The sequence below is a fragment of the Bombus fervidus genome, chromosome 3, assembly GCF_041682495.2.
Source record: "Bombus fervidus isolate BK054 chromosome 3, iyBomFerv1, whole genome shotgun sequence".
Classification (NCBI taxonomy): Eukaryota; Metazoa; Arthropoda; class Insecta; order Hymenoptera; family Apidae; genus Bombus; species Bombus fervidus.
Genome location: NC_091519.1, coordinates 14,112,962 through 14,138,217, shown reverse-complemented (window position 1 = coordinate 14,138,217; position 25,256 = coordinate 14,112,962). Strand labels below are relative to the sequence as shown.

Sequence of the window (25,256 nt, the reverse complement as noted above, 5' to 3'; positions counted from 1 at the left end):
ATTGTATAATCATTTTCAGAAAGATCGTTACTGTTGGTTTTTGCTATCTGCTACCCGCGTTGATGGCTGTTTGTGGTGTCGCCTGATTATTATTTTTATTTGCAAAGTGGCCTTGCTGTAATTGTTAGAGAAAAAACAATGTACTATTAATATTTAATTAAACTGTAAGTAATTTTTATATTTTTTCATCCTTGTCAATCATTGGTAACCCTTCATTGTGCCGCGTCGTCGATACAAATGCGTTTTCCTTCTCGTTTTTCTCACCAACCAGAAACGAAATGTGCATGTAATTCGGTCGTTGGCCGCTAGAGACCAATTCATCTCATTTCTAGCACATATTTTTTGGTTGAATTTTTAAACATTGCATTCGCGATCTGCTTGTTGCTCTGTACTGTAAACCACGCTATGGACCCGTGTTGTGAAACTGTGAACTACGGTGTGTGCTGTGAACTCAACTATATGTACCTATGCTTACAGTCCATTAAGCCTTTAATACTATTAGTATGTTATTGAATATTTTCTTGAACTTTTGTGCAAACATTGAAATGTACGATATTTAATCGATATCATAGATACTGAAAGTGACATGTGTATTTGGAAATAACTTATAAAGTCACAATCTTTACTATAAAAAGTGTTTTGAGTTTAACCGGTTCGATAATTTCTGAAAATATTTCGAAATATTCTAACACAAATATATTAATTTATTCAAATACAATATTATTGATTTTTTTTTTTTTTTTGAAGTATTAGTACAGAAATATATTTTTTAAAATTTATGTTGTAATTTCTATATGTACATCTAATGTAACAATTTGAATTTTTGAAATAAATATTGGCTGTGAAAAAAGAACATAAAATGATCTTTATGTCGTTTGTTTTACAAACAGATAATTATTAATCAAATGTTGCGATATAATTAAAAGTTGATGGGATTAATCAATCAAGCGTAAAGGCGTAAAAGAAAAAGTATAAATGTATTTAGTATATTGAAATAATAATTATACACGAGTCAAGTTATCTACACGTTCTTTGTTGCACATTGTTCTCACATTCTCTCTAAACACAGTCTGAGATCACGCTCTCTTCCCTAGTTCACCTCTCCCCTTTTTGGTTAACATACAGCTTATGTATGATACGAATCTATTATATCATACTGAAAACTTGTTTTTATGCAAAAAAATATTTGAAATAATATAGTTCAACATATAAGATAATGTTGCAAAATTTTGTATAATTAATCGAGTTATGATTATTTTTAGACAACCATGAAAAATTGATATAACTGGAGAATATTTCTACACTTACAATTACAACAAAAGATTTCATATATTTTTGTAATAATAATCTGCATTGTAATAACATATTTTGTCGCTATAAAGAATTTATATGCCCATTACAGTATGGCAAGTGCAAAGGTATATTTTCACAGAATGGGTCATTTAATTCTTAATGTATAAATGTAAATACGTTATTCACTGATGTTAAATATGTTTCTGTTTGTCATTAGAAAAACAGTAGTTGGTTGATGTCATCATTTGAATGTGAACCTATCAAAAGAACAGCAGGAATTAAACGTAACATTTCACAAGTACTAGAAACTAGCGCTTTAGAAGTATCAAGCACTTATGATATAATACCGAAAAAAAAGAATTCTAGTAACCTGTTTGCATTGCTGGAAGCTTGTGACGCACAAAGCCCTTCTGAATTAGTAGTTAGTAGACAAAAACAACAAGAGATTTTAAATTGGTTACAATATAAAGTAAGGAAAGGCACACCTGCCATATTAATCTTATCTGGTCCATCTGGTTGTGGGAAAACAACAGCTCTAAGGGTTCTTGCAAAAGAAAATGGTTTCAATATTACAGAATGGATTACTCCTATTGATCAAATTATGGATGAAAATAGTAATTTCTTTCTTTCTCAAACCAATAAATTATTAGTAATATCTAATAAAATGATGAAATAATTCTAAATTTTTATTCAGACAGAGTAATGAGACAAGGAGACAGATTTGAAGAATTTTTAATCAGAGCTACTAGATATAGTTCAGTTTTAAGTAATTATTCTAGTCGTTTACTTCTTGTAAAAGATTTTCCAAATGTCTTTTATGAGGAGAAGGAGAGTTTCTTTTCTCTTTTGCAGTAATTAGAATTATTTATTTTTTCTTTTGCCATTTTTTATTGAAATATAGTTGTTATAAATGTCAATTTTTAGAAGGTACTTTGAAATTGGAAAGGAACCTATAGTGTTTGTATGTACGGAAGTAGGAAATTCAAAATTGCTTCAAACATTATTTTCTCCCAATATAAGAGAAAAATTTGGCATAGATTTAATTAAGTAAGTTTCTAAATATAATTATGTATTCATAATCTGTTCTTCTTACTGGCTATTTGATATAGGACCTTTATATTTTAGTATAAACTCTGTTACACAAACTGCAATGAAAAATGCATTAAAAAGAATAACTAAGATTTTGAATTCAATTGCTGGGCATATGTTACATGTTTCACAAAATAAAGTTGATGAAATATTATCAAATAGCATAGGAGACATTAGAAATGCTTTGTTAAATCTTATTTTCATTTCATTAAAAGGTAAATATAATAAATTATAATAATACGCTTGATTTCTAAATGACGTCTTAATATCATTAGTACCAGAAGAACGAGAAAATAAATGTAATATTCGAGAAGAGACTTTAGGGCTTCTTCATGGTGTCGGGCGAGTAATTAATCCAAAAAGTGAGTAGATATTTTGTGTACATTAAGATTTGAAAACTTGCTGAATAAATAAATTTACAGGAATTCAAACTGAAAACAACTGGAAATTTGTACATGATCCTGATGAAATAGCAGCTTTCTTTCAGTCACAAGCAACAGTATTTTTGAACTTTCTGCAAGAAAATTATTTGAATACTATGGGAAACATAGAGGAAGTAGATATTTCTACAAATATTTTAAGTATAGCAGATGTTTTAAATTCTGAGTGGCGAGTACGTTTATTATTTATTGTTTAATTAACAAAATTTTACATTTTGTTTCATACACAATGAGAACATCAGTATTAATATATATACATTACGTCAAAAAATTTATAATAAAAACTTAATTAAAATAATTAATATTAAAATTTTCAGGATCCTACCTTAAATAAAGTTACTTTATCTTTTTGCGTTCGAGGTTTAATGGTAACGAACCATAAACCCGTTTCTGGGTGGAATCCTGTAAGAAAGCCACCAAGTAATAGAATCGATGCGTTAGTATAATTAGCATAGAAATTTACAATATTTAATGCACTTGTAATTGTAATATATGTATGTAGCATTATATATGATGAATTATATGTATATAGATGAATACATAAATGCAACATTATCTATGTAGGCACAAATGTCTGGCAGCTGCCGAAATTCGATGGTACGATTCCATAATCAATTCGAAATCGAAAAGTACATTGGAACAATCCGTTACCAACATCGAGGAGATTATTATTCAATAAAGTTCATGGAAATTAAGGTTGTAATGAAGAAAGATGTATCGTGTATATTTATTTATGCTTTATTTTCTACTAGAATCATGTAAATGTAAAATATAATATCGATGGAAATCGAATGACACAAATTTGTTTGAGATTTCTTAGTTTTCGAAATGTTTGTATATATTGTTGAATAATATTATTTCATACTATTATTTATTTTGCTTAACATCGTCTAATATATAACAATCAGTATTTACGCAGAAAAACAAATGTTAGCGGGAATTACACTGATAAATACAATAAAAATACGTTTTGTGTAATTTATGCGTCTTAAACGAAATGCTTTATTATAAATGTTCTTTCTACTAAAATTGGCAGTTAGACAACAAAATAATTTAATATAAGATTGTTACTCGGAATTGTTCGTCGTAGCGAGTATTTTATTCAAAAAATAGACCTTACAATCTAACTTTTTCTTCATAAATAATTATTCTAAACGATTATACTTAGTTAACACTATATTTGTACATCAATGTAAATTTTGTACGCTCACTAAATATGCTGTAAAGCGATGTTTATCAAACTTCCTTTCGGTTAAAAGTAGTTCATAGAAAAAATGCAACAACAAGCAGTCTTCCGCCTCAAATACCTTGTATCAGCGTTTTGTTTTATAGTATTTAAATACATAATTTGATTTTATAGGCAGTCTCATCTTTTTTAATTCTTTACAAAGACCAATGATAATTATACACGGAAGTATAGGTATTAAAGTTTTTAATATATCAACCGTATCAGAAAATATCTGCAAAATATGCTACGGAATTTTCCCAAGGAGAAAATTGGACATTTTTTATTTAGTTTATTCAAGCAAATAAAAAACAAAAAAAAAATAACGATAGCCGTTATTAGGATGAGACCAGTATAGGATATTTATGTAAGTTGATTTCACGAATGAAATGGTTATTATACGAGAATTACGCGTTTGGAAGATTCACTTCTTCTATCGTGGAAATAAGATTATCGAGACCAAATAAAAATCCTTCTTCGTGGTTGCCTTGTTCCCATGGTTTCCTGTGTGTTACTCTATGTCCATTTGGCAATCCTCGTGTTTTAGCAAAATCGATCAACCAAACGCCAACTTTATCATCGTCGTAGATCATAAAAATACTACTACCAATTATCTGGAAAAGAAATAATTTACGTTATATTTCTTATTTGTTCTCCTAAAATTCTGTTAAAAAAATTTGTTTAAAAACGAAAAGAAAGCAGTTCTTTTTTAACTGTTTTGACGTTCCAAGTATTTAATCACGTATGTACAATTAACACATACTTCGTGAGTTTTGAAGTATTCAGACATCTCGATCTTTGAACGAAGATTTTTCAACCGTGCGAGCAGTTTTTCGCGAGTGTTTTCGCTTGTTCCAAGAAACAGATTCATAGTTTCGAGCACTTCCTGGTGTGACTTTACTTTCTTTAGGTCGGTGATCGGCGGACCACCGGGTAATTTCATAGCCTCGATTCTAAATCCGTGACTACAGGTCGAGCTCTGTTGCTCACGGAACTGCATGTACCGCAATTTAGTCACGGCACGTTGCTCGTGTTCTTGCTTGGTCGGAGCATTTGGATCAACGGCGATCATCTTTTGATATAGATCAGGTCTAGCGGTCGTCTTCGACACTTCCGATTCGAGGAACGTTCTCGTGCCCATCTTTATATCCATTACGTGCGGATCGTTGAAACCAAATAGTAAATCCTGTAGCTCTATGAACGTGTCACCCTTGTATTCCACTTCACGATAGTATCTGAAACATGAAAATGAAACGCTTTAAAATTAGACAGATAAAATGTTTTTCAACGATTATATCATTATATCGTTATATACTATTATAAGTAATTTACATTAAGAGATAACTAATCGGACGAAACTTTATTGGAATTTATAGCCTGTTATAAATTGTTTAATGTGAAAATGTTCAAATTGTTTAAATTTCATTACAGCTTATCAATTATATATATCAATCGATCTAAGCTTCGTTGATAGAAGATTACACGATAATTTACATGCTGTTTGATAACATTCAAGTAGATTTAATCTCTTTTAATTGTTAGTATATACATTTCTAAAAATAAGACTCTAAAAGTAAGGAGACTTTCTTCTTATTTGGAATTCTCTTTCACAAAAACTATATGCTATATTTATCGTATATTTGAGACAATGAAACTGTTTGCTGAAGTAATTATTAATTTATGTACTTTATTTACCTTGGAATGCAATCCCGTAGTTCCTTGTCTTTGCTAAGAGCTTCGTAAACAATTCTTTCTGTATTTTCTGCTCCTCCAGTTTTTCTCTTCCAAACTGTTCCAGGCCCAGCGGGAGCAAAACCATCCGGATGCCCGGACAATTGAAACCAAGATTTTAATCTATTCTTCAATAGAACGTCACTGGCTGGGGCTGTTAAATCCAAGGCGTTCTACAAGAAAAAAATAAACATTACAAATTTTTCATATACATATAATTAATAACTAGATTCCAGATATAATTAGTTCTTAGCAATGATAAAATTTACGATAAAACTATGTTCGTAATTTGTTTATTTGCGCCTATTTAACAATAGGTAATGCATACACGTAGAAGTAAATTACAATTGGACTTTAGTTATTATACTTTTTCAAATAGTAATAGTCAAATAGTAGTAGTAGTAGCAATAAGACAATTTTGTAAAATTACGTTGCAACATTTTAGAATTTCTGCAATTTTACGAATATCGATTATATTTGAGCAGATCGGATAATTCATTGTTGCTTGTTGTTATTTATATAATTATCTTATGTATTTCGAACGTGCTAATTATTTCTTAGATTAAGACTTTACCAAGGATGAATTTCTGCACGTCCATGTTCCCCGTTACATAGCTTTCAGACATTTCGCTTTCAACAGTATCTCTACAGTGAAATATAATTGAATAAAATAACGTTTAGGCTAAATACTAAAAACAAACAATGTCGGATAAAGGAATAACATTTTACTTTCGTATAGTTCGTTTCTTTTATACGAACAATAAATATATACAAAGGGAAAATTATTATATCGGAGAAATAAGGTTTACAGCGGAAGGCATTCTATTGTATTATCCCTTTGTTAAATTCTTAATATTTATTAACAATGACGTTATAAATAATTTTGATCGATCGTTAGAAATATGCAGCGCGTACGCGTACAAATTTTTCTATATTTTATTTCAGATTAAAATTTATTGAAAATAGCGATAGAAATTCCATCTCACCGACTACTTTCAATTATCAAAGATTCGATATTTTTCAGCGTTCATTAGCAAAAAAAAAAAAAAAAAAGAAAAGTATAAAACGAGAGGATGAATACCAGCGCTAAAAACTTCAACGAAAGATCCTCTTCTGGCATAGTGGCATCGGAAAGGACCAATGGAAACTGTTCTATTTTTTGTATGGTCGCTACATCATTAGGCAATTTGGCAAGGGCTCCGGTCGAGCTAGACCCAACACTGTTGGACCGATTTGAGCCCATAGACGTGCCCCTTCGCCATTGACGGAAGGCGCTATAAGTGCTGCTCGACGAAGCATCCTTTTGCCTTCGATGTTCCTTGTGGTTCGAATTATGATTCAGCCGTGTTTGCTCTTTGCTCGAAGGCTGTAACCAAAAAAATCTACTAAGAATTTAATCTAGCCGATACGATTCTAGTTGAATTCTAGTTTGCTCGATTATTTCGAAATTAATCTCTTTAGTAATTTCCATATTCATTCAGAGTTCAAAGATATTTTATCTGCCTTAAGTATTATTAAACTTTGACTACTGTATAGACCGTTTGATACGACAGAATTATTAATTTATACGGGATATTATCGCTAGCCGCTAAGACTGCGGATTTTGATGGATTTATAGAAAATGTCGAAGCTGCGAAAATCCATAGCACGTAATTTACAAGAATATATGAAATATCCAAAGTATAGTATTTGCTATAATGTTTAGCAATTAAAAAAATATTTTCTACCTAGGTTAAAGTAAAAATTCGCATAAATATACTACTATTTGTTATACTATAGTTTCACGTTATATCGTATACGTATATCCTCTTCACTTTCATTAAATATAAAACATTTCGCTTGCAAAGCACAGCTAATAATGTCATTTTTTTACTGTTCTCAGAAAGGAACGAATTTATAGGATGAAAAACATGAAAATACATAACCGATTAAACTGTGTCGTTATTGCGACTGTACGAAAAAGATATTTGGCATTTATTTGCAAAATTCGACGGAGGTGAGTAACAGAATATCGTGCCTCGGCAGCATAACGTCGCAGTGATAGATATTCGATTGGATATACCAAAAACGAGCGTAGTAATAGCGTGGCCAAAAGTCCAATGGATTTCGAAAATAAATTTACGCACCTCCTTTCTATAAGATAAAAAAGGTGTGCGATTGTTACGCGATTCGTACATTTTGTAATCGAGAACCTCATACACGAAGAGGGGAAAAAACGAGGAATGCCCATTTCTCGGGATTTTTCAATTTACGACACATTTCCTTCGCGAGAACTGGAGTTGCTAAACTATCAAATCACAATGATTATAACGTTCAAAATGTCTCCGGTAAATATCATTATTGACTGATAAAAAAAAAAAAAAAAAAAAAAAAAGAAAGAGAGAACAAGGAACGTCTACTGTAAAATAAATATTTTGTTAATGGTTCTTTTTTTTTTTACGACCTCTAAGTAATGTTGGAATTTCATTTTACGAACGGTATAGTCAAACTCGTAAGAACGTTGTCCCTTTTCTATTCTAGCGGACTAAAATATGAAGATTAAGATATTATAAATATTAAGATTAATTTTCTCGATAAAAGCTATTCCATGGCATTCCTTGTTCTTTCCCTTGCTCTTCGTACGAGATCGGACGTATCCTTCGTTCGTCAATCGAAAGCGACTGAAGCAAGGAGTAAGGAGAGCGTCCAGCAGGCGCAATGCACATGCTCGCACGTGGTCCAGCGCACGCAACGAATCGAAATCCATCGGTAAGTGTCGTTAATTGAGTTTAACGAGTGGCGAGCGTCTCGTGCTAATTGCCGCAACGCCATTCATAAATAATCCGATTAAAACGTGTCACGTGTGTTTTTCGCTGCGAGTGTGAAGCGAGTCGCGATTGTAACAATTGAACGGTGGACGCGCGTAATGTTCGGATAATTGCGTGTAAATTGGTAGCCGGAACTAGACACGCGGAACATATATATACATATGTATATATACGCGTAGAGAGTTGATAGAGTGTAAATGGAATGTAAAATGGAAGGAAACGCGTGGTTACGAGAATAAGTCGTTCGTATCGACAGAGTTTCTTTAGGGACCTTTAAGTAAGTAATTTACGATAAATCTGACGTTATTTAACGTCGAACAATTTATCGGAATTCTATATTTTCTTAAGGGTAATACAAGTTGATAAGTTTCGTTTTTAGGATAAGAGGGACAGACTTTTGATCTTTGCTTTCGTCACGGAAACTGATACAAAACCGAGCATGTAATCGTAACAACGATGAATCAATCAGCAAGAAAAATCGATCAGTAGGGCGTTGATAACGATTTTTCTTTCCTTCGATTAAATGTTTAATGGTTACGCGCATAGATCACTACGCGTTAAAATGCGATATGGACGTAGATTTTTCTCCTTACACGTAGATAGATACCTATAAATCAATTTATAAAGAATATATCCAGTTTTTCTATTTTTAGTTTGCCATTCCGATACAAATTTACGGTATTATCTGTTCGATATAGTAGTATTTTTGTCGAATATTTTCAACGTAGAATAAATAGCGTGGCTGTTTAAAACAGCTGGTTAATAGCGTGACGAGAAGCGTGTTTCGATCGGACAGGTGGTTCGTCGTGGAATTCGATTTCGCGATACGCCATTCATTTTAATTTAGTCGACAAGGTCCGAACGTGAGGACATGGCAAAATTATACCTTGCAATTTCCCAACGTGATTCCATATTACAATAGCGATGGAGATTGGTAGCGAATCGAATGATTGATCGACATTGTTTCTGAATTGATCCGAGTTAACGATTGTTTGTTTGAACGATTGTAACGTTGAGACGATAATACATACATTTAATGTTCTTTGATCAAGAAATATAAAGTAAGAACTACACGGTGATACTGCTACACATTTATAAAGTTCTACGACAAATTGTACATTTGTGTACACGGTCAATCGCAGAAATCTACATACGTCCTTTAGATATAAAATATTATAGTAGAAACGTTAGCCGTACGAAATTTTTCGACACGTTTGGACGCATATTAAGTTAAAATGTGACGCGATTTATTTACTTTCACTTTTATTAGGGAAAAAGAAGCAAGAAAAATATAAAATACAATGTCACAGAAATCACGTGCATCCGTTGTATCTACACGAAATCATACAAATGATGAGTTTAATGTAATATTAATAGATCTCATAGGTCTTCCTTCTGACATTGAAAAAAAGGAAAGGTTTCGTAACTTCTGATGTAACTTTATCTCAAGATGTTTCTGAAATCATTCTTTATATTTCTCTTAGAAATTCATTAACGCATTAATGGCAATTGTATTACCACGTAAGCATAACAAATTTTGTTGCAAAGTGTATTTTTATTTCCTCTGGTAAATCACATACACAAAATTCTGTAGATAATTTTTTGTAACTCATTGAAATATATATATATTTATCAGTTAAAAAAGAAAGAAGAAAGGAATTTAACCATTTCATTTGCAACAATTTAATGCATCCGATTGACGTTGGCTGGTCAGCGTGATTCGCGTTGCTCGCATTTCAAATGAATATATACGAGGGTCGTTACACTGTGCGTAACCGGCCAGTATATTTGATCGTAGTAAACAACCACGTGGCAATCAAGGAGATTCGAATTGCGCTGGCGCAACAATTATTGTCACGATGAGAATTACGTGAAATGCTAGTCAGATGACCGACTATAAATAATCATACAAAAGCAGAATATTTTGCGAATAAAGCAGAAAAGTACACCATTCTTTAATACTAGATGTCTGCTCGAACAGTCGACAACGCGCGTGTATAACGCGATACGAGGTAAAATGTTAACTTACAATTTCGAGTAATTTTACTATTTGCGGGCTCAAATATAGGCGGATTAGGCGTTCTTAACATGAAAATTTTATCAACGGTATAACGTATTTTGTTTCTCGTTGCAAACTTATCGTTGCTTGGGCAGATTTTGTTTGTGTCACGTAATTAGACGTTTGAAGAGTCATGAGTCAGTACGACTGATTATGGCAAACACGATGATAGTTTCAGACAATAAAACTGTCGTTATTCGATCCTATTATTGGTGCGGTATTTCACAATGGTATATTTTCTCGTTCTTGACGCGACGTAGAAATAAAAATTCACCACAGTACTTTTAGATTTTTACGTATCGTGTCTACGTGGTTTATAAATCAAATTTCTCTGTTCGATGAAGAAGCTATAAATACAAACTTACGACGTAACGATAATTTGCAAATTAAATTTTCCTGCTTGATTAGATCTGAATGTTGAATCGAAACAAGTTGGAATAAACGGACTATAAATCACGGTAGAAGGAACACAATTGCTTGGATCGTCCGATCGTGAGTACTCGCAGAGTCGATAGAGGAGTTCAGGATATTTACATTCGATATGCGATCATGATCGATCGGATGCCGGTAATCACGGCACGCTTGGAATAAAATATGTAAGGAATGTACGCGTATAACGAGCTGTCTTCGGTGCAAATGTCAACATATAACCAGCAAAACAGCTTTCGAGGAATGGTTTATAAAACGGCAAATCGAAAGCTACGCGTATAGACAGCAATGACGTTGGAAACTCGGTTTTACGACCTATTTCTTTTTTTCTTTTTTTTTTTTTTTTTATCTTGAATCGCATTTGCGATACATTTATGCGTTGTTCGGTATCGATAAGAAAATCTATAGTCGAAATTCTAAAACTGATCCGTCAACGTAAGAGGACACAAATCGTATTCAAAATTTTAATGAGCGAATAAACGTATGTTAATTCGGCTTGATACTTTCAGTGATGAATTTCAATTATCAACTGTTCTGTAGAGAATGGAACGGATAATTACTATGGATTTTTAATATTTTACTATGTGTTTTTAATCGCTGTAGATTTTAAGATAAAAGTTATCTTTCTTGCATAAAGTACCGGCGCGTATAATCGATCGATGGATCAATCATATATCAATATCGTTGATTAAATCGACATGGATCTTCGAGGATTTTGGAACTTTTTTATTACTCGGAAACATTATAAATAATTATACGAAGTTATAAGAAACGAAACTGATGATTTTCATGATGTTACAACAGAATATATACGGTAGAATATGAAGATCCGATAAAATTGATATCACTTTTTTTTTTTTACTTGAAAACAAAAAGGAAGGGGAGAAGGAGTATATTCCTTTGTTTGACGAACGTGTCGAACAATAAATCACGCACCTACGCCTTAGCCTTCGGGTATATCGTCACAAGAACGAGGAAAAAGAAGCTTGTAACTCGTTTCGTAAGTAGAGTCGTGTTTTACGGAGCATTGACGTCACTGGTGTATTCAGATTGCATTGTTGCAGATAAGTTTCAATCGAGCACCGTTCCAGTTTTAACGTTTAACAACGGGAGCCACCAGATAAGCCAGATTCACTGCATATCCAACCCGATAAGAGAATCCGAGAGGAAAAACAGGATTCATTCGTAATTCACATTTCTAAATATTTTATGTTACACTGGCCTTATATACTGGCTACAGAGAGTATTGGCACATACCCTTATCTTTTAATAAATAAAATTTCATTTTCATAGGAAGAAATTTTTTTTTTAATCGTATGAAAATGCTACTAGCTAAACTACTGATACGAAATTTAATATATTTTGAATCTAATTAATTAGCGTGTAGATGCTATAATAAACACAACAGTGTACCAATGCTTTCTATAGCCACTGCATAGCAACTTGTATTGTCATATCCAAACGCACTGTTATCCTCTTTTTATTATTATTATTATTTTGTTATTTTTATTTTTACTAATATTATTTATTCCGTATTATTATATCATTTCGCAAAGCGTTACAAGTAACGCGGCAAAATAGTGGAAAAGAAGTGCGCGCGCCAGCGCAAACATCACGATCGCGGAAGCGCGATGTTTTTCTTGAAAAGCTTGCGTCGTCCTCGATAAAACGGATGGCGAAATTTTCATCCGAACCATACACCAGAAAAGCGACAACGACCTCGGCTCAAGTGCGTCAATGCACGAGCAAGACGATTTGATAAAAGTGCAACCGTAGCTTGTCTTCTTTGCGAAAACGAGGAGAATTGTTGTCTGGAAATAATGGGATAAGATCGCGTACACGCGCCTTATATTATTTGCTGATTTTTATTCTTCGTGACTGAATCGCGAACGCCGACCTCTTTTCGCGCACGAAATATCTCGCCGCTGATCTTAGTAAATTGCACGTCGTTTACAGAAAAGTTGCTGGGAAATAAGTACAGGAAAGTTTAGGTTTAGATTAAACAAAATTTTTATCGTTAATTCTATCGTGTTCTTACTCTTATGGTATATTATATAATGTGACGCAAAATTGTACATTTTTCTACTTTTAATATAATAACGATCGAGGGATATCTTTGTTCTTTGAACTATTTTATTTATAAGAAGCGTGAATCACGCAAAAGTTACAAAACTTACGTTGAATGGTAAAACCAAGTATTTAAGAACTGTGTATATCTTTTAACGTCTATTGAAATGTTTCACATCCATTTCGCATAGACTAGAAGAGCACACAGCAGGGTTGAAAAAAAAACCAGAAAGAATAATTTTCAAAAAACTACAGAGTCGAGTTTCCGAATTCCTGTTAACCTTTGATCTGCGACAAACAATCTGGACAACTTATGTCCTTTCAAAGACACTGGAAGAAAACTCGTTTTACCTTTAACAATTTTAATTATTTTGTTTAGGACTGCATAAATTTGACGATTTTAAGTTTCAACCTAGACTGCAGAGTTAAGCAATAGTGCACGTCAAGTTACAACGTAGGTCTTCAAAGATCTATCGAGTTCAAGTTCGTATATCTAGATATTATATTGCGCCGCCTTCGTATCGATTTTTATGTAAGTGAAAAGGTCATAAAGATCAGCCACTCGTTGATTATCATCCGTTTGGATGAAATTTGAACATCACCTGTAAGAGATTGGTACAATCCCTATGGAAAATATTCATTGCGATCAATTCTTCTTCTTTCTTACGTCATATCCTTCGAATGTTAAGGTAAAAAATGTATTAAATCGCTAATGACTATATTGTTTAGGTGCACATAGGTCAACATCAACGTACAGGGTATTCGGATTGTTCCCAGCGTATTTCTTGTGAACGATCAGTATGCGGAAAAAATGAAAGGGGAAACAGATGAATGGTTCGAACCGAGCTACATGTTCACATGATAAAATTTTCTTCGCAGCAGCAAAAATGTATATGCAGTTGCGCTATTTTTTTTTTTGAAACGGAAACCTTCCCTGTTCTTTGCACATATCGAAGTCTCTCGTCGTTCTACGAAAAAAACGTGTTCGAAGACTCGTTAGTCTAAAAGATATCGTAACTTTAATTTTGTAAAATTGATCGTAAGGCAAAGAAAATATAAATACGAGAGTATCTCGTTACATATTTCTTCGTTTTCCATATGATAAATTTCTATAAAATTAGTTAAAATCTCTTTCAAATCGATCAGTTTCCGATCATGTTACTTTAATACTTGATTTTTTTAAATTGATGCGACGATCCGACGAGTGCGAAAAAGATATTATCGTGAATACGTATTTTAGTCTGAACCGACCATCTGTTTTTCCCATTTTTTTTTTCCTCATACTTGTCGTTTACCATAAAAACGCTGGCAAGTAATAACATAAACACCTTCTATGATAAAGATGGGAAAAGTAAAAAAAAAAAGTCTACGAAGTAAGGCAAACGCTAAACGACGTTAATACGTTTAGTATCATGGATATTTTTTACCAAAGACAAGAATTATTGTAAGTCGGTTTGCAGAGTGCTTATTCAGTCTTAACGCTCAATTAGTAAGACGATACGCTTTTTACGTAATCGGACGAATTGAATTTGATCCTACTTAAAATACTATAGAACGTGCAGTTTCATATGTTTTATGCTTATAGCTACACGCGTATGTGTTGTGACATATGTGTGTACCTGTAAAAAATGGATTAACTTTTTTTTTAAAGCTAATAAGTTACGAACGTTGGTATATTACACATATATGTGTCTTTATTAAATTTGAATACGTACGATAAAATTATCATTAAATTATCTATATATTTTAATTTGCTGTTAATCGTAAATTTTACTCCCTTTTTTTACTTCCATCCTATTTAATGTCGAACCATAAAGTAACAATAACAGACACGATGATCTAAAAAAACATTTTGAAACTTCTCGATTTTATTTTAGTAGATTGATGTTAATGTGTTGTTTAGGAGTTCAAGATAATCGCGTATCACGCTTTTAATAACCAATTTTTCTGAGATAATAGTGACGATATAATATGACGTAAAATTAATAAATCGATGTTGTTATGGTACTGTGTTATGCTACGTAAATCTTTCATCACAGTTATGCCTAAAATTTTTTTTTATCGGATCTACTAGTTATTACGTGCGTTATAATATGCAAATAAATATGCATTGCACAAATACGAAAAGTTGCTACGGTCCTCGGGAACTTCTCCCTACGTCAGAAGAAAATAATCTTCTTTTTTCATAGATGACATTGATTAACAGTAATTACAATCAATCGTTATGCAATTTTTTCAAGCGTATGTAAATTTCCTCCTGTAGTAATAAAATTCTAGAATAGTGTAACTAATTTATACGATACATTCAAATTCCTTCGTGATGTATTAACGCTTTTATTGTATATTGTGCCTTCTGTTCCTCTCTATTCTCAATTTCCATATTTATAACTTTTGTCCTTTTTTATTCTGCATAGAAGTCAAAACTTTATTATAATTATATATCACATTTTAACGTTAACAAAATCTTGTTAAGAATATCATATTTCTGGATATTTCTCTTTTTGTTTAATACTTTTTTTAAATACAAGTAACAACTTTCACAGCGAAAGAATTCAAGAAACAAATAACTATATCTGTAATGTGTTCTAAGGAAAATAATAATCTTGAAATTCAGAATAGACGAAGCGGAAAACAAGGCAAGAAGAAGATGAAAACGTGGCAGAAACATGATAAAAGAGGTAAAAACAAGGTATAAACGTGATAAACGAAGCGAGGTAGAAACGAGGTCAAAAAATGTCGTAACACGAGTATAAGAAATATAAAGAACAACAAAAAGCCAGTTTCTCAATTAAAATGACGCGGAAATTAAATACTAGATCGACGTCAATGACATGATGCATACGTATATGTATATTACTTGTTGTCGCTTTAAGCAAATGAGGGCTCTAAAATGTCGATCAATGATCCCCTACAAACGTGACCCCACAGGAAAAAAACAATTTATAAATCAAGCCTGACTTTATATGTAATATCATCAATCGAAAGCCATTCGATCATGCGGTTATATTTTTTAACGATAACACTAACACGCTATTTGTTACTAAACAGACAATTTCCAATTCGTCAACTAAATATAGTATCTTGTATTTGCCTATATGTATATTTTATGTTTTATGTATGTATAGCGAAGAAAATAAATTTCTTTTTTTATACTTTGAATCTTTAAAACCTGAATATATAAATTTTATATTAATACGATATTAATATAAGTTTCTCAAAACATTTTCTATTATTATACATCTCTACATCTTCTGAAAAAAGAAAAACAGAATAAGAAAGAATAACGAATGATATTTACGTAACAGATAAGTTTTGACAGATATTTGTCTCGATTTCTCACGCTGTGCAATTACTATTACGATTAATATTACTGTATTACATAATCAAATTGTAAAGAAAACAATAATTTATCAATGAAAAGGTACTAATTCGCTCTCTATTCAGTTACTTGAGAAATAATTATTCTTCTCGTCTGTTTTATATTGGAAATTATTGTTGAACAGCAGGTAATTTATTTCTATTGAACAATTTTCCTGACAGTCTGCTTGTATAAGTGGTTTCATGTTAAAGAATATAAAAGGAAAGCGAAGTATAATTTAATTTACTGGGTAATACTGCTTATTATCATTATAGAGACATTATATGTTTACTCTGATATTATATTCTCCAGTGACACATTATTACAATAAACGTAGGTATCTCGAAATATCGAATAAATTTGACATCTTTGTAGAAACTTACATGCTGCAATATCGAATTCCAAGATATATTGACTTTTTCCTCTGAATTGTGTAATCAGTATTGAGATTTAAGTGCTCAAGTACTTTCATTGAACCAAGTTATGGTTACAACGTGCTTGACATTTTCAGATAAAATGAATAACACATGCTCTGTACGATGAGAATAAACGATTAATTTAAGAAGCTACATAATCGTAACTCTTGTCAATGTCGATATGAACTGCCAGATAAAAAAGCTAATGTATATATATATATAATACACACGTTCGATAAATAAAATCGATGTTAATATACTGTTTCTTAATCATTCTGAAGAACCTTCGCCGACGATATCCGAGATTATTACGATACGATGTATCATTAGAAGCACGACAATTTCAAAGCAGCACGCTCGCAGAGATTTATCTTTTATCAATCGCATATACAGTTTCGTAATCGATAAACGTTCCACCTTAGCCCATAAAAATGTGTAAACGCAACTTTACTCGAACGCCATCATCCACGGTGTTTATAAACAGTTAAATCTACAAATGGTATAAGGTCGTACTAAAAATACTCTGCAATCTACGTGTCACTATACGTATCTAATTAATGGCTCGATTAACATAAATAGTTTAGCGACAAAGGTCGTGGCGAGAGCTATCGATCCTGTTTACGTGGAGCTCCTTTTAACCAATGATTCTTAACTTCTATATCATCTCTATTATTGTTCCTTTCTCTACCTGAGATCGATATCTATTTTCGGAACCAAATCGAAATGAGAAAAAAATATTTCTCGATGCTTCTTTAAGAAGATCATTGATATTTCTACAAGGATACCTTCACCTCATTGCTATTCTCTCTTCCTGCTAGACAAGTAACCCGTGGTCCATATGAAACTAGTTTTTTAATAGTCTGCTGGTGTTCCAGATAGATCATTGGTCTTTAGACTCGACATTTTCGCTTTGCTCGCATACGACACTCGTAAAAGTCAAATTCTGATATATTTAACGAGATACTTATGTAATTGATATAATAGGCTGTTAACGCGTTTATGATATACAAATACACGTGCGATTGCAACCAAACTGATACCATTTGGCGAACCTACAGTATCTTTTTAACAGTGTTAATAGCGATTGAGCAATTCACAGGCTAAAGTGATTAAATTCCACTTTTGGAAATTTTAGTGCCGAAGTATTTGCTCGTCTTATATAAATTGATCGGTTTCCCCTGCTTTTTGTTTTGCCAAGTTGACCGATTTGGCAAGAGTGACTCAATTACGTATTGCATTATAATTTGCTACGTATTTGTTCTCACTGTTGTCGTTGAGAGTATAGAAAGCAAAGAAATATCCATAATGAAAGTTGGTAATTTTTAGTCGATCGTGACGCGATTAATTCTGCTATCGTCTGCTTGCATTTCTTCACTTGTCTCTTATTTCTATTTCAGTGGAAAAAAGAATTGCAACGGAGGATCGTGTATACCAATAACAGTTCTTCTATATTCTCCTCGCGTTTAGAGATACTTTCAACATTGGACGAAATACGACTGGATCGATAACGAGCAGAAGAATGCGGCAGGAGTAAAAATTATAAAAAATAAACTTGAAATTTGGAAAGCTGGAACTGGTTGAACCGTATATACGTAATTGATCGAATAACATGTAGAATATTTAAATGAACGTGGTACATATCTCGTGTTCTGTGTGGTTATTAGAATTATTACATTCTCCTTGATTGACGTCGTCTATTACGTAGCAAAAATATGCACCTTGATTTCTTCGTGGTGCGTTCATATCGTATCACGTGAAAGTTATCGATCTATACGAAAAAAAAGAAAAACAAAAAAGGAAAAGAAAAGAAAAAGAACAAAAATGAGTAAAGAATGGCAAGGCAATAAACAAAATTGAGTTTATTCCTTCTAATATTAAATTTCCATTGAATTTTGATAATAAAGACGTAAACAATTTATTCGTAATATAACGATCAGTCTCGACAATTTCGATAATCATGTATGTATTATAATAATAGTTTTCGACCGGTGCTGCGTTACTTTTTTAAGCTGTTACGTATCTTTTTCACTATAATTTTGTTATCGTCAAACGCGCTTCATCGATCAATCGTAATCGATGGAAATGTCGTCGATTAAAGGTAAATTTACAATAATTGCGCTGTATTTGTAAACATCATGGAAAAAACCAAACTGGCAATGCTTCCACAGTGTAAATAGATAGTTAGATAGATAATGGATGGAATATGGAATGGAAATTTCATTAAAAGGAAAGAAGGTTTCAATACACAGAATAAGCATCGTTTTCGAATTTTCCTCTGCGTTAGAGAATAATTTGTATACTATGTATGATCGAATGGATTTCACGAAGAACAAGAAACTTTTCTCATTCAATTACTGGACGTAAATAGACCATCCATTTGTTGTTTCGCAGGGTAATGTATCTATTTACGAGGAATGATGTTCTATATCGAAGCATAAGTAATTGAAAATTATGAATCATTGATGTCATGTAAAATGATTGTAAATTTATCGTTAAATATATTTTAGTATCTCTTAAGTTACTAAGTGCAACTGCACTTTTCATACACACTGATAAAAAGTGAATAAAATTAACGTATCTATACGCGATTATATATGATAATTTTCTTAGTCTGCATACTACAATTACGATATAATTTCTGCCTTTGTTTTATTACTACTAAATGATGCTGCAGATACGTGAGGATTGTGAGGATTTTTCTACTTTCTGTGTGTACCAGGTTATACGAATATGTGTATTCCTCACGTTATAGGATATTATCTGATAGCATATTTATGTACACGGGCATAAATACGTTTAATTAACTTGTAATCAGAAAAGCAAGTTTATAATTTTATAAATATGCTAGCATTAGTTAATTAATTAAATTACTTTATGTAGAATAATAATTGGAATTTCTTACGTAGAAAGGTCAATGAATTCTTTGTATAATCGAGCGATACTTCGAAAATTTGGGCAGGAAAAATTGGTCAAACTGCACCGTCAAATGTTTCATGTTCATTTATTAATATTATTATAGATAAGATATAGTTATAAATAAAATATATTAATACAAGAATTCGTATAATACCGATTATGCAATATCTCTTGTGTTCCTAATGTTTGCTTTGCGTTCAGAAACTTTGATTTCAGTTGTCGTATAAAGCGTTTGGAAAGAATCACGTTATCAAATTGTATTTATACCTCTCATAAGTTTGATATTCAAAGTATTTTATATTCACGAGTGTGATTGTTCTTTTCGTTGCATTTTTTCTTATTTCATAAGCAACAGTATAGTAGTATATGCGATATAATTATCAGCACGAGGAATTTCATAATTGTAACGGATCACATATTCGTTAACAACTCATATTTTCTTGGAATTACACCATAAACAAATATGAATTTCATGGATTTATTATCCTTCCTTATATCCCAATAATATTAAAACTTCTCATTTTGAAGTAATTTTTTGAAAAATTTGTTTTCAATTGTATCTCTCGCCTAGTACCAACGATATGAATTCTTTCTTCTTGTTCTTTTTCTTTCTTTTTTTCTTTTTTTTTTTTTTTTTTTTTACATAGTAACATATTCAATTTAACTTGAAATATTGCTATGAGTCACACACGTACTCCGAATAAATCGTAAGGGCACTGGGAATTTAATGCATACATCGAAGGTTTACGAGTATTTTAAAACAACAGATTACTACGAAACGAGCAAGCAACGTTTCATCGAATTACGGTGTTCACACATTCAAAGTACTGATTTATGAGTACTTTTATCGTTTCTTTTTCAATTGCAACCATCAAATAAGTTACACGAAGTTAATGGTTTAACACGTTCTCTGTTCCAGATATAAAGTAATCCTTGAATTTGTCATCGAGCACCGCCTTGAATTTATTCATCTGCCTTCATCGAAGGTCGACTGTTCAAATTTCGAAAGTCTGCTCGATTCGGTTTCCTTTGAAATTTTTTTGCCAATTGGTCTCGTATCGCGTTAGCCGTTATTAATAAATAAATAGACACAATATAGATGGTAACAAAATTTTGACTTGCAGTTGCAACGAACAAAAGTGACGTACTAAAAATACAAGACCGGTTTGTATAGCTTAATTTTACTCTTAGCAGAAGCGTAACTTAGTCGCTCGGATGTACGATTGAACAGGTGCACGAGACTGTATACGAGATTGCAAGAGTCATAATTGGAAACTTGTACACATCCGTTATTATTAACGATCTATATCACAAAAATTCAAACATTTTCATCTTCGATTCAGAGGCTAATAATAAAACATATTTCATTTTCAATTTCTTAATCTTCAAATGGGGTCGTTGAATCATAGGTCAGGTCATCAAACCACACGAGTTTGGCTTAGATTCGAGTTAATGTACACGATGTTTCGGAATATTTAATCTTAATTTATATTCTACATATCCGGGCATAACTTATTAAATAATCTCATGCAATTGCTTTGGAAATTATCGTGAAATTAATTAAAATATCATGTTCTGTAGTGAGAATATCTATCCGTTTGGATCAAAATAAAATAAACGAAATCGGTATTAAAACACTGTCAACTTGAACACACGGTCTTCGTGGTAATTTAATCGAGATAAATACCAGTAACTTAATGATAAAATATATATGAATCATAACACGGTCCAAATTCAGCGTAAAAAAGAGAATGTATATTCTTATCTGACAAATTGTCGGTCATTTCTTTAGGAGATGAAGAAAAAATTCAAATTTTCTCGTCATCTTCAGCGACCGTTTTATTTCTAATCGGAAGTCAGAATTAATATTAAATGAAACACACCGACGCTGTACAAATAAATACCGTGAAAAGGAATATAACGGCGAATTGAAAAACAGAACAATGTTACCGTTAACGAAGTCACACGTGAATACGGATCAATGTTTTACTTGTTCAAATCGCATCATATTATGAGTCAATTCTTAGATGTATAAGTATGTAGTATCTTGTTTATCCGTGTACAATTAAATTCATGTATTTTACATGAATCATTAATAATAAAAAAAAAAAAAAAACGAAAACACATAGATCGCCAATCTCATTTTTACATACCAGTTATTCGACCGTGGGTACTTATGCATTTTTGGTAAATTTAGGATCCAAATATCTGCAGAAGGCATATAATATACAGAAGTATAAAACGATTTCAAGTACAGCGTTTATTATAAAATTTAGTAGGTGAAACAAATTTCTATTTAGATTGGGGTTAGGTTAGTCATATAAACATAAAATTGCATAAATATCCACAGTTTATCAATTATTTTTCTAACGTGCTTGAAAAAGCACTATATATCACAAATTGTGCGTACTACGAAGCATCTCCTATAATAAAACCCTATAGTTACACTACAATCTATGTGCATCGTCGAAGTTTCTCGTACTTCGATTGACTATCGAAGGTTTTCGTGGCGTGTTAGCATCGTGAACTGATGGATCGAAATAAGTTGTATCTTTCGACAGACGTACCTTGTTGAAGTGAGCTTGCAGAAGCCGCTCATATTGGTCAGCAGCACGGAGACAGAGCCTCGTGGTGAATGCTTCCATTCGTGCTGGTAGGGGCGCGTGGCAAACACTGCTTGACATTATTCCTTTCTTCGAGCTGGCACTCCTCCGGAACACGCACGCACAGTGTGTACAAATAAAATCGTCAGTCGCTACGCACGGACGACGGACGCACTTAAATCGCGATGATCATTTAGAAGCAAGCTAACCTCAATCGACGCTCACGAGTGCATCGGCTACTTTAGGCGTGGCTTCCGACACTTATTCCATTCAAATTTTCAATACGATTTTCGAATTAATTATATAATAATTTTCCGCACTCGTACAAATTTATTCTTATTATCTTGTCCTTCTAGTACTTCCGCGAATATTCGTAGATGCCTCCTTCGAGTGTACTTCTTTCACATGATACAATCAAACCACTTTCACGTGGTACCTTTGAGTAAAAGTTAACTCTGAAAGTATGGATGTCAGTTCTTCACCTTTGATGTTGTCTGCACGTCTTATAAGTTGGAATATCGAAACACCGGATGTTACGATGATACTGCTTCCAATAATTGATTTGTGTTTACAGAAAGTGAATAATTTCTTAGTGACAATTTCGTTGCTTTGAAATGCTATTGAAGAAGCGTGCAAGCAGAACTGTCGATATTGCGCGTGCGCTGTACAGATTAAACTACCCTGCAGAGGAAGTTAAAACGACAATCCTGATTGGTGGAATCGAATTCTTGTCAACGACTTAGTAAACCGTTTTGTTGCTTCCGTATAAATATAAGTACGAGAAATAACGTAATAATTCGTTCACTACTTTTCGCTTTCTCAATGCATACTGAGCAGCGGAGAGAGTTACATGTAGTTTTATCGTCTCGTCGCTCTCCCCTCCCTTTTGTGTCGGCGTCCGATTCTCGCTGGCGCAGATGTCATGTAGGTAAGTCTAAACGTAAAGTCAGAACAATAGATAAAGTGAATAGGGCCATTATTCGGGTCACAGCCCCTTTTCATAGATTGGATCCATTCCAAAATCTATATAATATTATATAACACATTTTTTTAATCGCAACAATAAATTTATAATTGACAGATATAGTGTAACACCATTTATTGAATCGAATAATCGACCGAATTGATTTATATTTGAACATAAACTTATTATATAAATGAAAAATAACAGATAATGAAGAAGAACCGCTTATCTATCAAATATTATACTTCAATTCAGAATTCAAAAGAATAAAACATAAATTTATTGTTGTACACGATATACTGTACGTATATTTTTAAATTAATAGATTAAAAGAACGAATTATTAAAGTTTTAGTATTATTAAAGTAATTATAAGAATTACTAAATTCGTTACTAAAGTAAAATTAGTTTCATGGCGACTAAAAAATGTGGATAAAATTAAATCTTTTTTAGATAACATGGTTAAAGTTTTTACTTCGTATAAAAGTTCAATGATGCTACTTACAGTGGCAAGGTTGCAAATAAATCGAAAGATAACGACATTGATCATTACGTTGTAAATAATCGTCTCTTTATCTATGTTAATTTCCTAAGAGTGTTCATTCAATAGAAACTTTAACTAGAAATTTCAATAATTTGCATTACATTAATTTTATCTACTCTTTTCGCTACAATTGTTAAATCTGCAATTTCACATAGCACTAGTAAATTTTTTGCAATATTTTCACTAAACCTTTCTTTTTATGTTTCCTAATATTTTTCTAATTTATGCAATTTACCAGCGACGGAGTTAATACAATTAAATACAATTAAAATAGTTACAAGGAGAAAGAAAGATAATGCGATTAAACGATGACTATTACTATGTACATTCGTACTATCGTAAAATTAATGATTACCTTCATTGCTTGTAGTAATATGATTAAAAATAACTATCTACAGAAAGTAAGAAACGCGATATTCTATAATGATTCTCACTGAAATTCTTCGGTATCGCATAATATCGTAGCTATGCATTTTTCTTTCGTTCATTCAAGGTCTAGGATTGGCTAGTAGAATTTATGAATCATTCAACGGCGTGTGACGAGTATCTTTCGATGACTTGAATTATCATTATTAAAATCTTAGCAGATCCGTTCCCACTCAAACGTTTTTTTTTTTTTTTTTAGATTATCCTCGACAATTTATCAGATTTTGTTAATTTTAAACTACAAGATAGAATCTTTGATATTATTGCAAATCAATTTACCCAGACATACCGTCTACTAAAATTATCTTCTCGCAATTATCTTTCTTAAATAAATACGCATATTAATTAGTTTAGTTATAGATAAACTACTGATTTTTATGCCTTTATGGTAAATGTAAAGGTGAAAAAACCCAAGCGTACACATAATATCCAAGAATATATAAAACATTCAAAATTCGTGATATTGTAAAATGTTCCCTATGTGAATGCTATCCGATAAAGTTCGTGGTAAATCGAGCGTTAAGATTACTCGTTGCGGATAAAGTTTTATTCACGTGACATTTTATTTGGTCAAAGTTTTATACGACTCGTAATCTGTTATTTGAGGCGCTCCACGATAACTTAATTTTCCGCCGTTCTCTAAACTTTAAGCGTTACCCGAAGAGTCGATCTGCTGACGTAAAAATCTTATCGAGGTGAAAGTCGATGGCGTCCGACAGTTATTCTGATTCACTGTGAAATTTCGAAAACTAGGAACAACGCACGACGGGTGAAATCATGGCATGTTTTATCGTTAATGGCATAACACATTGACCTATATAATCTTGTCTTTAAGCGATACTAGAAACGTAATTGACCTAGATTACATATTAATGTGCGTGCGATGGAAT

At 32.2% G+C, this 25,256-nt stretch overlaps 2 protein-coding genes across 5 annotated transcripts; one reads left to right on the top strand and one right to left on the bottom strand.

Moving 5' to 3' along the window:
* The first annotated feature begins 40 nt into the window (after positions 1–40).
* Positions 41–3,543, top strand: Rad17 (Rad17 checkpoint clamp loader component). 3 transcript variants are annotated; one of them, XM_072000225.1, is made up of 10 exons: positions 41–164; positions 1,263–1,418; positions 1,511–1,907; positions 1,988–2,144; positions 2,218–2,340; positions 2,419–2,597; positions 2,658–2,744; positions 2,805–2,995; positions 3,140–3,258; positions 3,387–3,543. In XM_072000225.1, the coding sequence occupies exons 2-10, from the start codon at positions 1,404–1,406 to the stop codon at positions 3,499–3,501; spliced, it is 1,383 nt and encodes a 460-aa protein (XP_071856326.1). In that variant the 5' UTR covers positions 41–164; positions 1,263–1,403; the 3' UTR covers positions 3,502–3,543. The 3 variants fall into 3 exon arrangements, with proteins under 3 accessions (XP_071856326.1, XP_071856328.1, XP_071856325.1); XM_072000227.1 differs by lacking the exon at positions 41–164 and adding an exon at positions 597–969; XM_072000224.1 differs by lacking the exon at positions 41–164 and having other exon boundaries at positions 597–1,418.
* Position 3,544: 1 nt separating this feature from the next.
* Ip3k1 (inositol-trisphosphate 3-kinase-like protein) lies at positions 3,545–23,272 on the bottom strand. 2 transcript variants are annotated; one of them, XM_072000229.1, is made up of 5 exons: positions 22,398–23,272; positions 6,860–7,160; positions 5,743–5,951; positions 4,811–5,282; positions 3,545–4,661 (listed from the first exon to the last, which is right to left on the bottom strand). In XM_072000229.1, the coding sequence occupies exons 1-5, from the start codon at positions 22,427–22,429 to the stop codon at positions 4,455–4,457; spliced, it is 1,221 nt and encodes a 406-aa protein (XP_071856330.1). In that variant the 5' UTR covers positions 22,430–23,272; the 3' UTR covers positions 3,545–4,454. The 2 variants fall into 2 exon arrangements, with proteins under 2 accessions (XP_071856330.1, XP_071856329.1); XM_072000228.1 differs by having other exon boundaries at positions 6,860–7,144.
* Between the last annotated feature and the right edge of the window lie 1,984 nt (positions 23,273–25,256).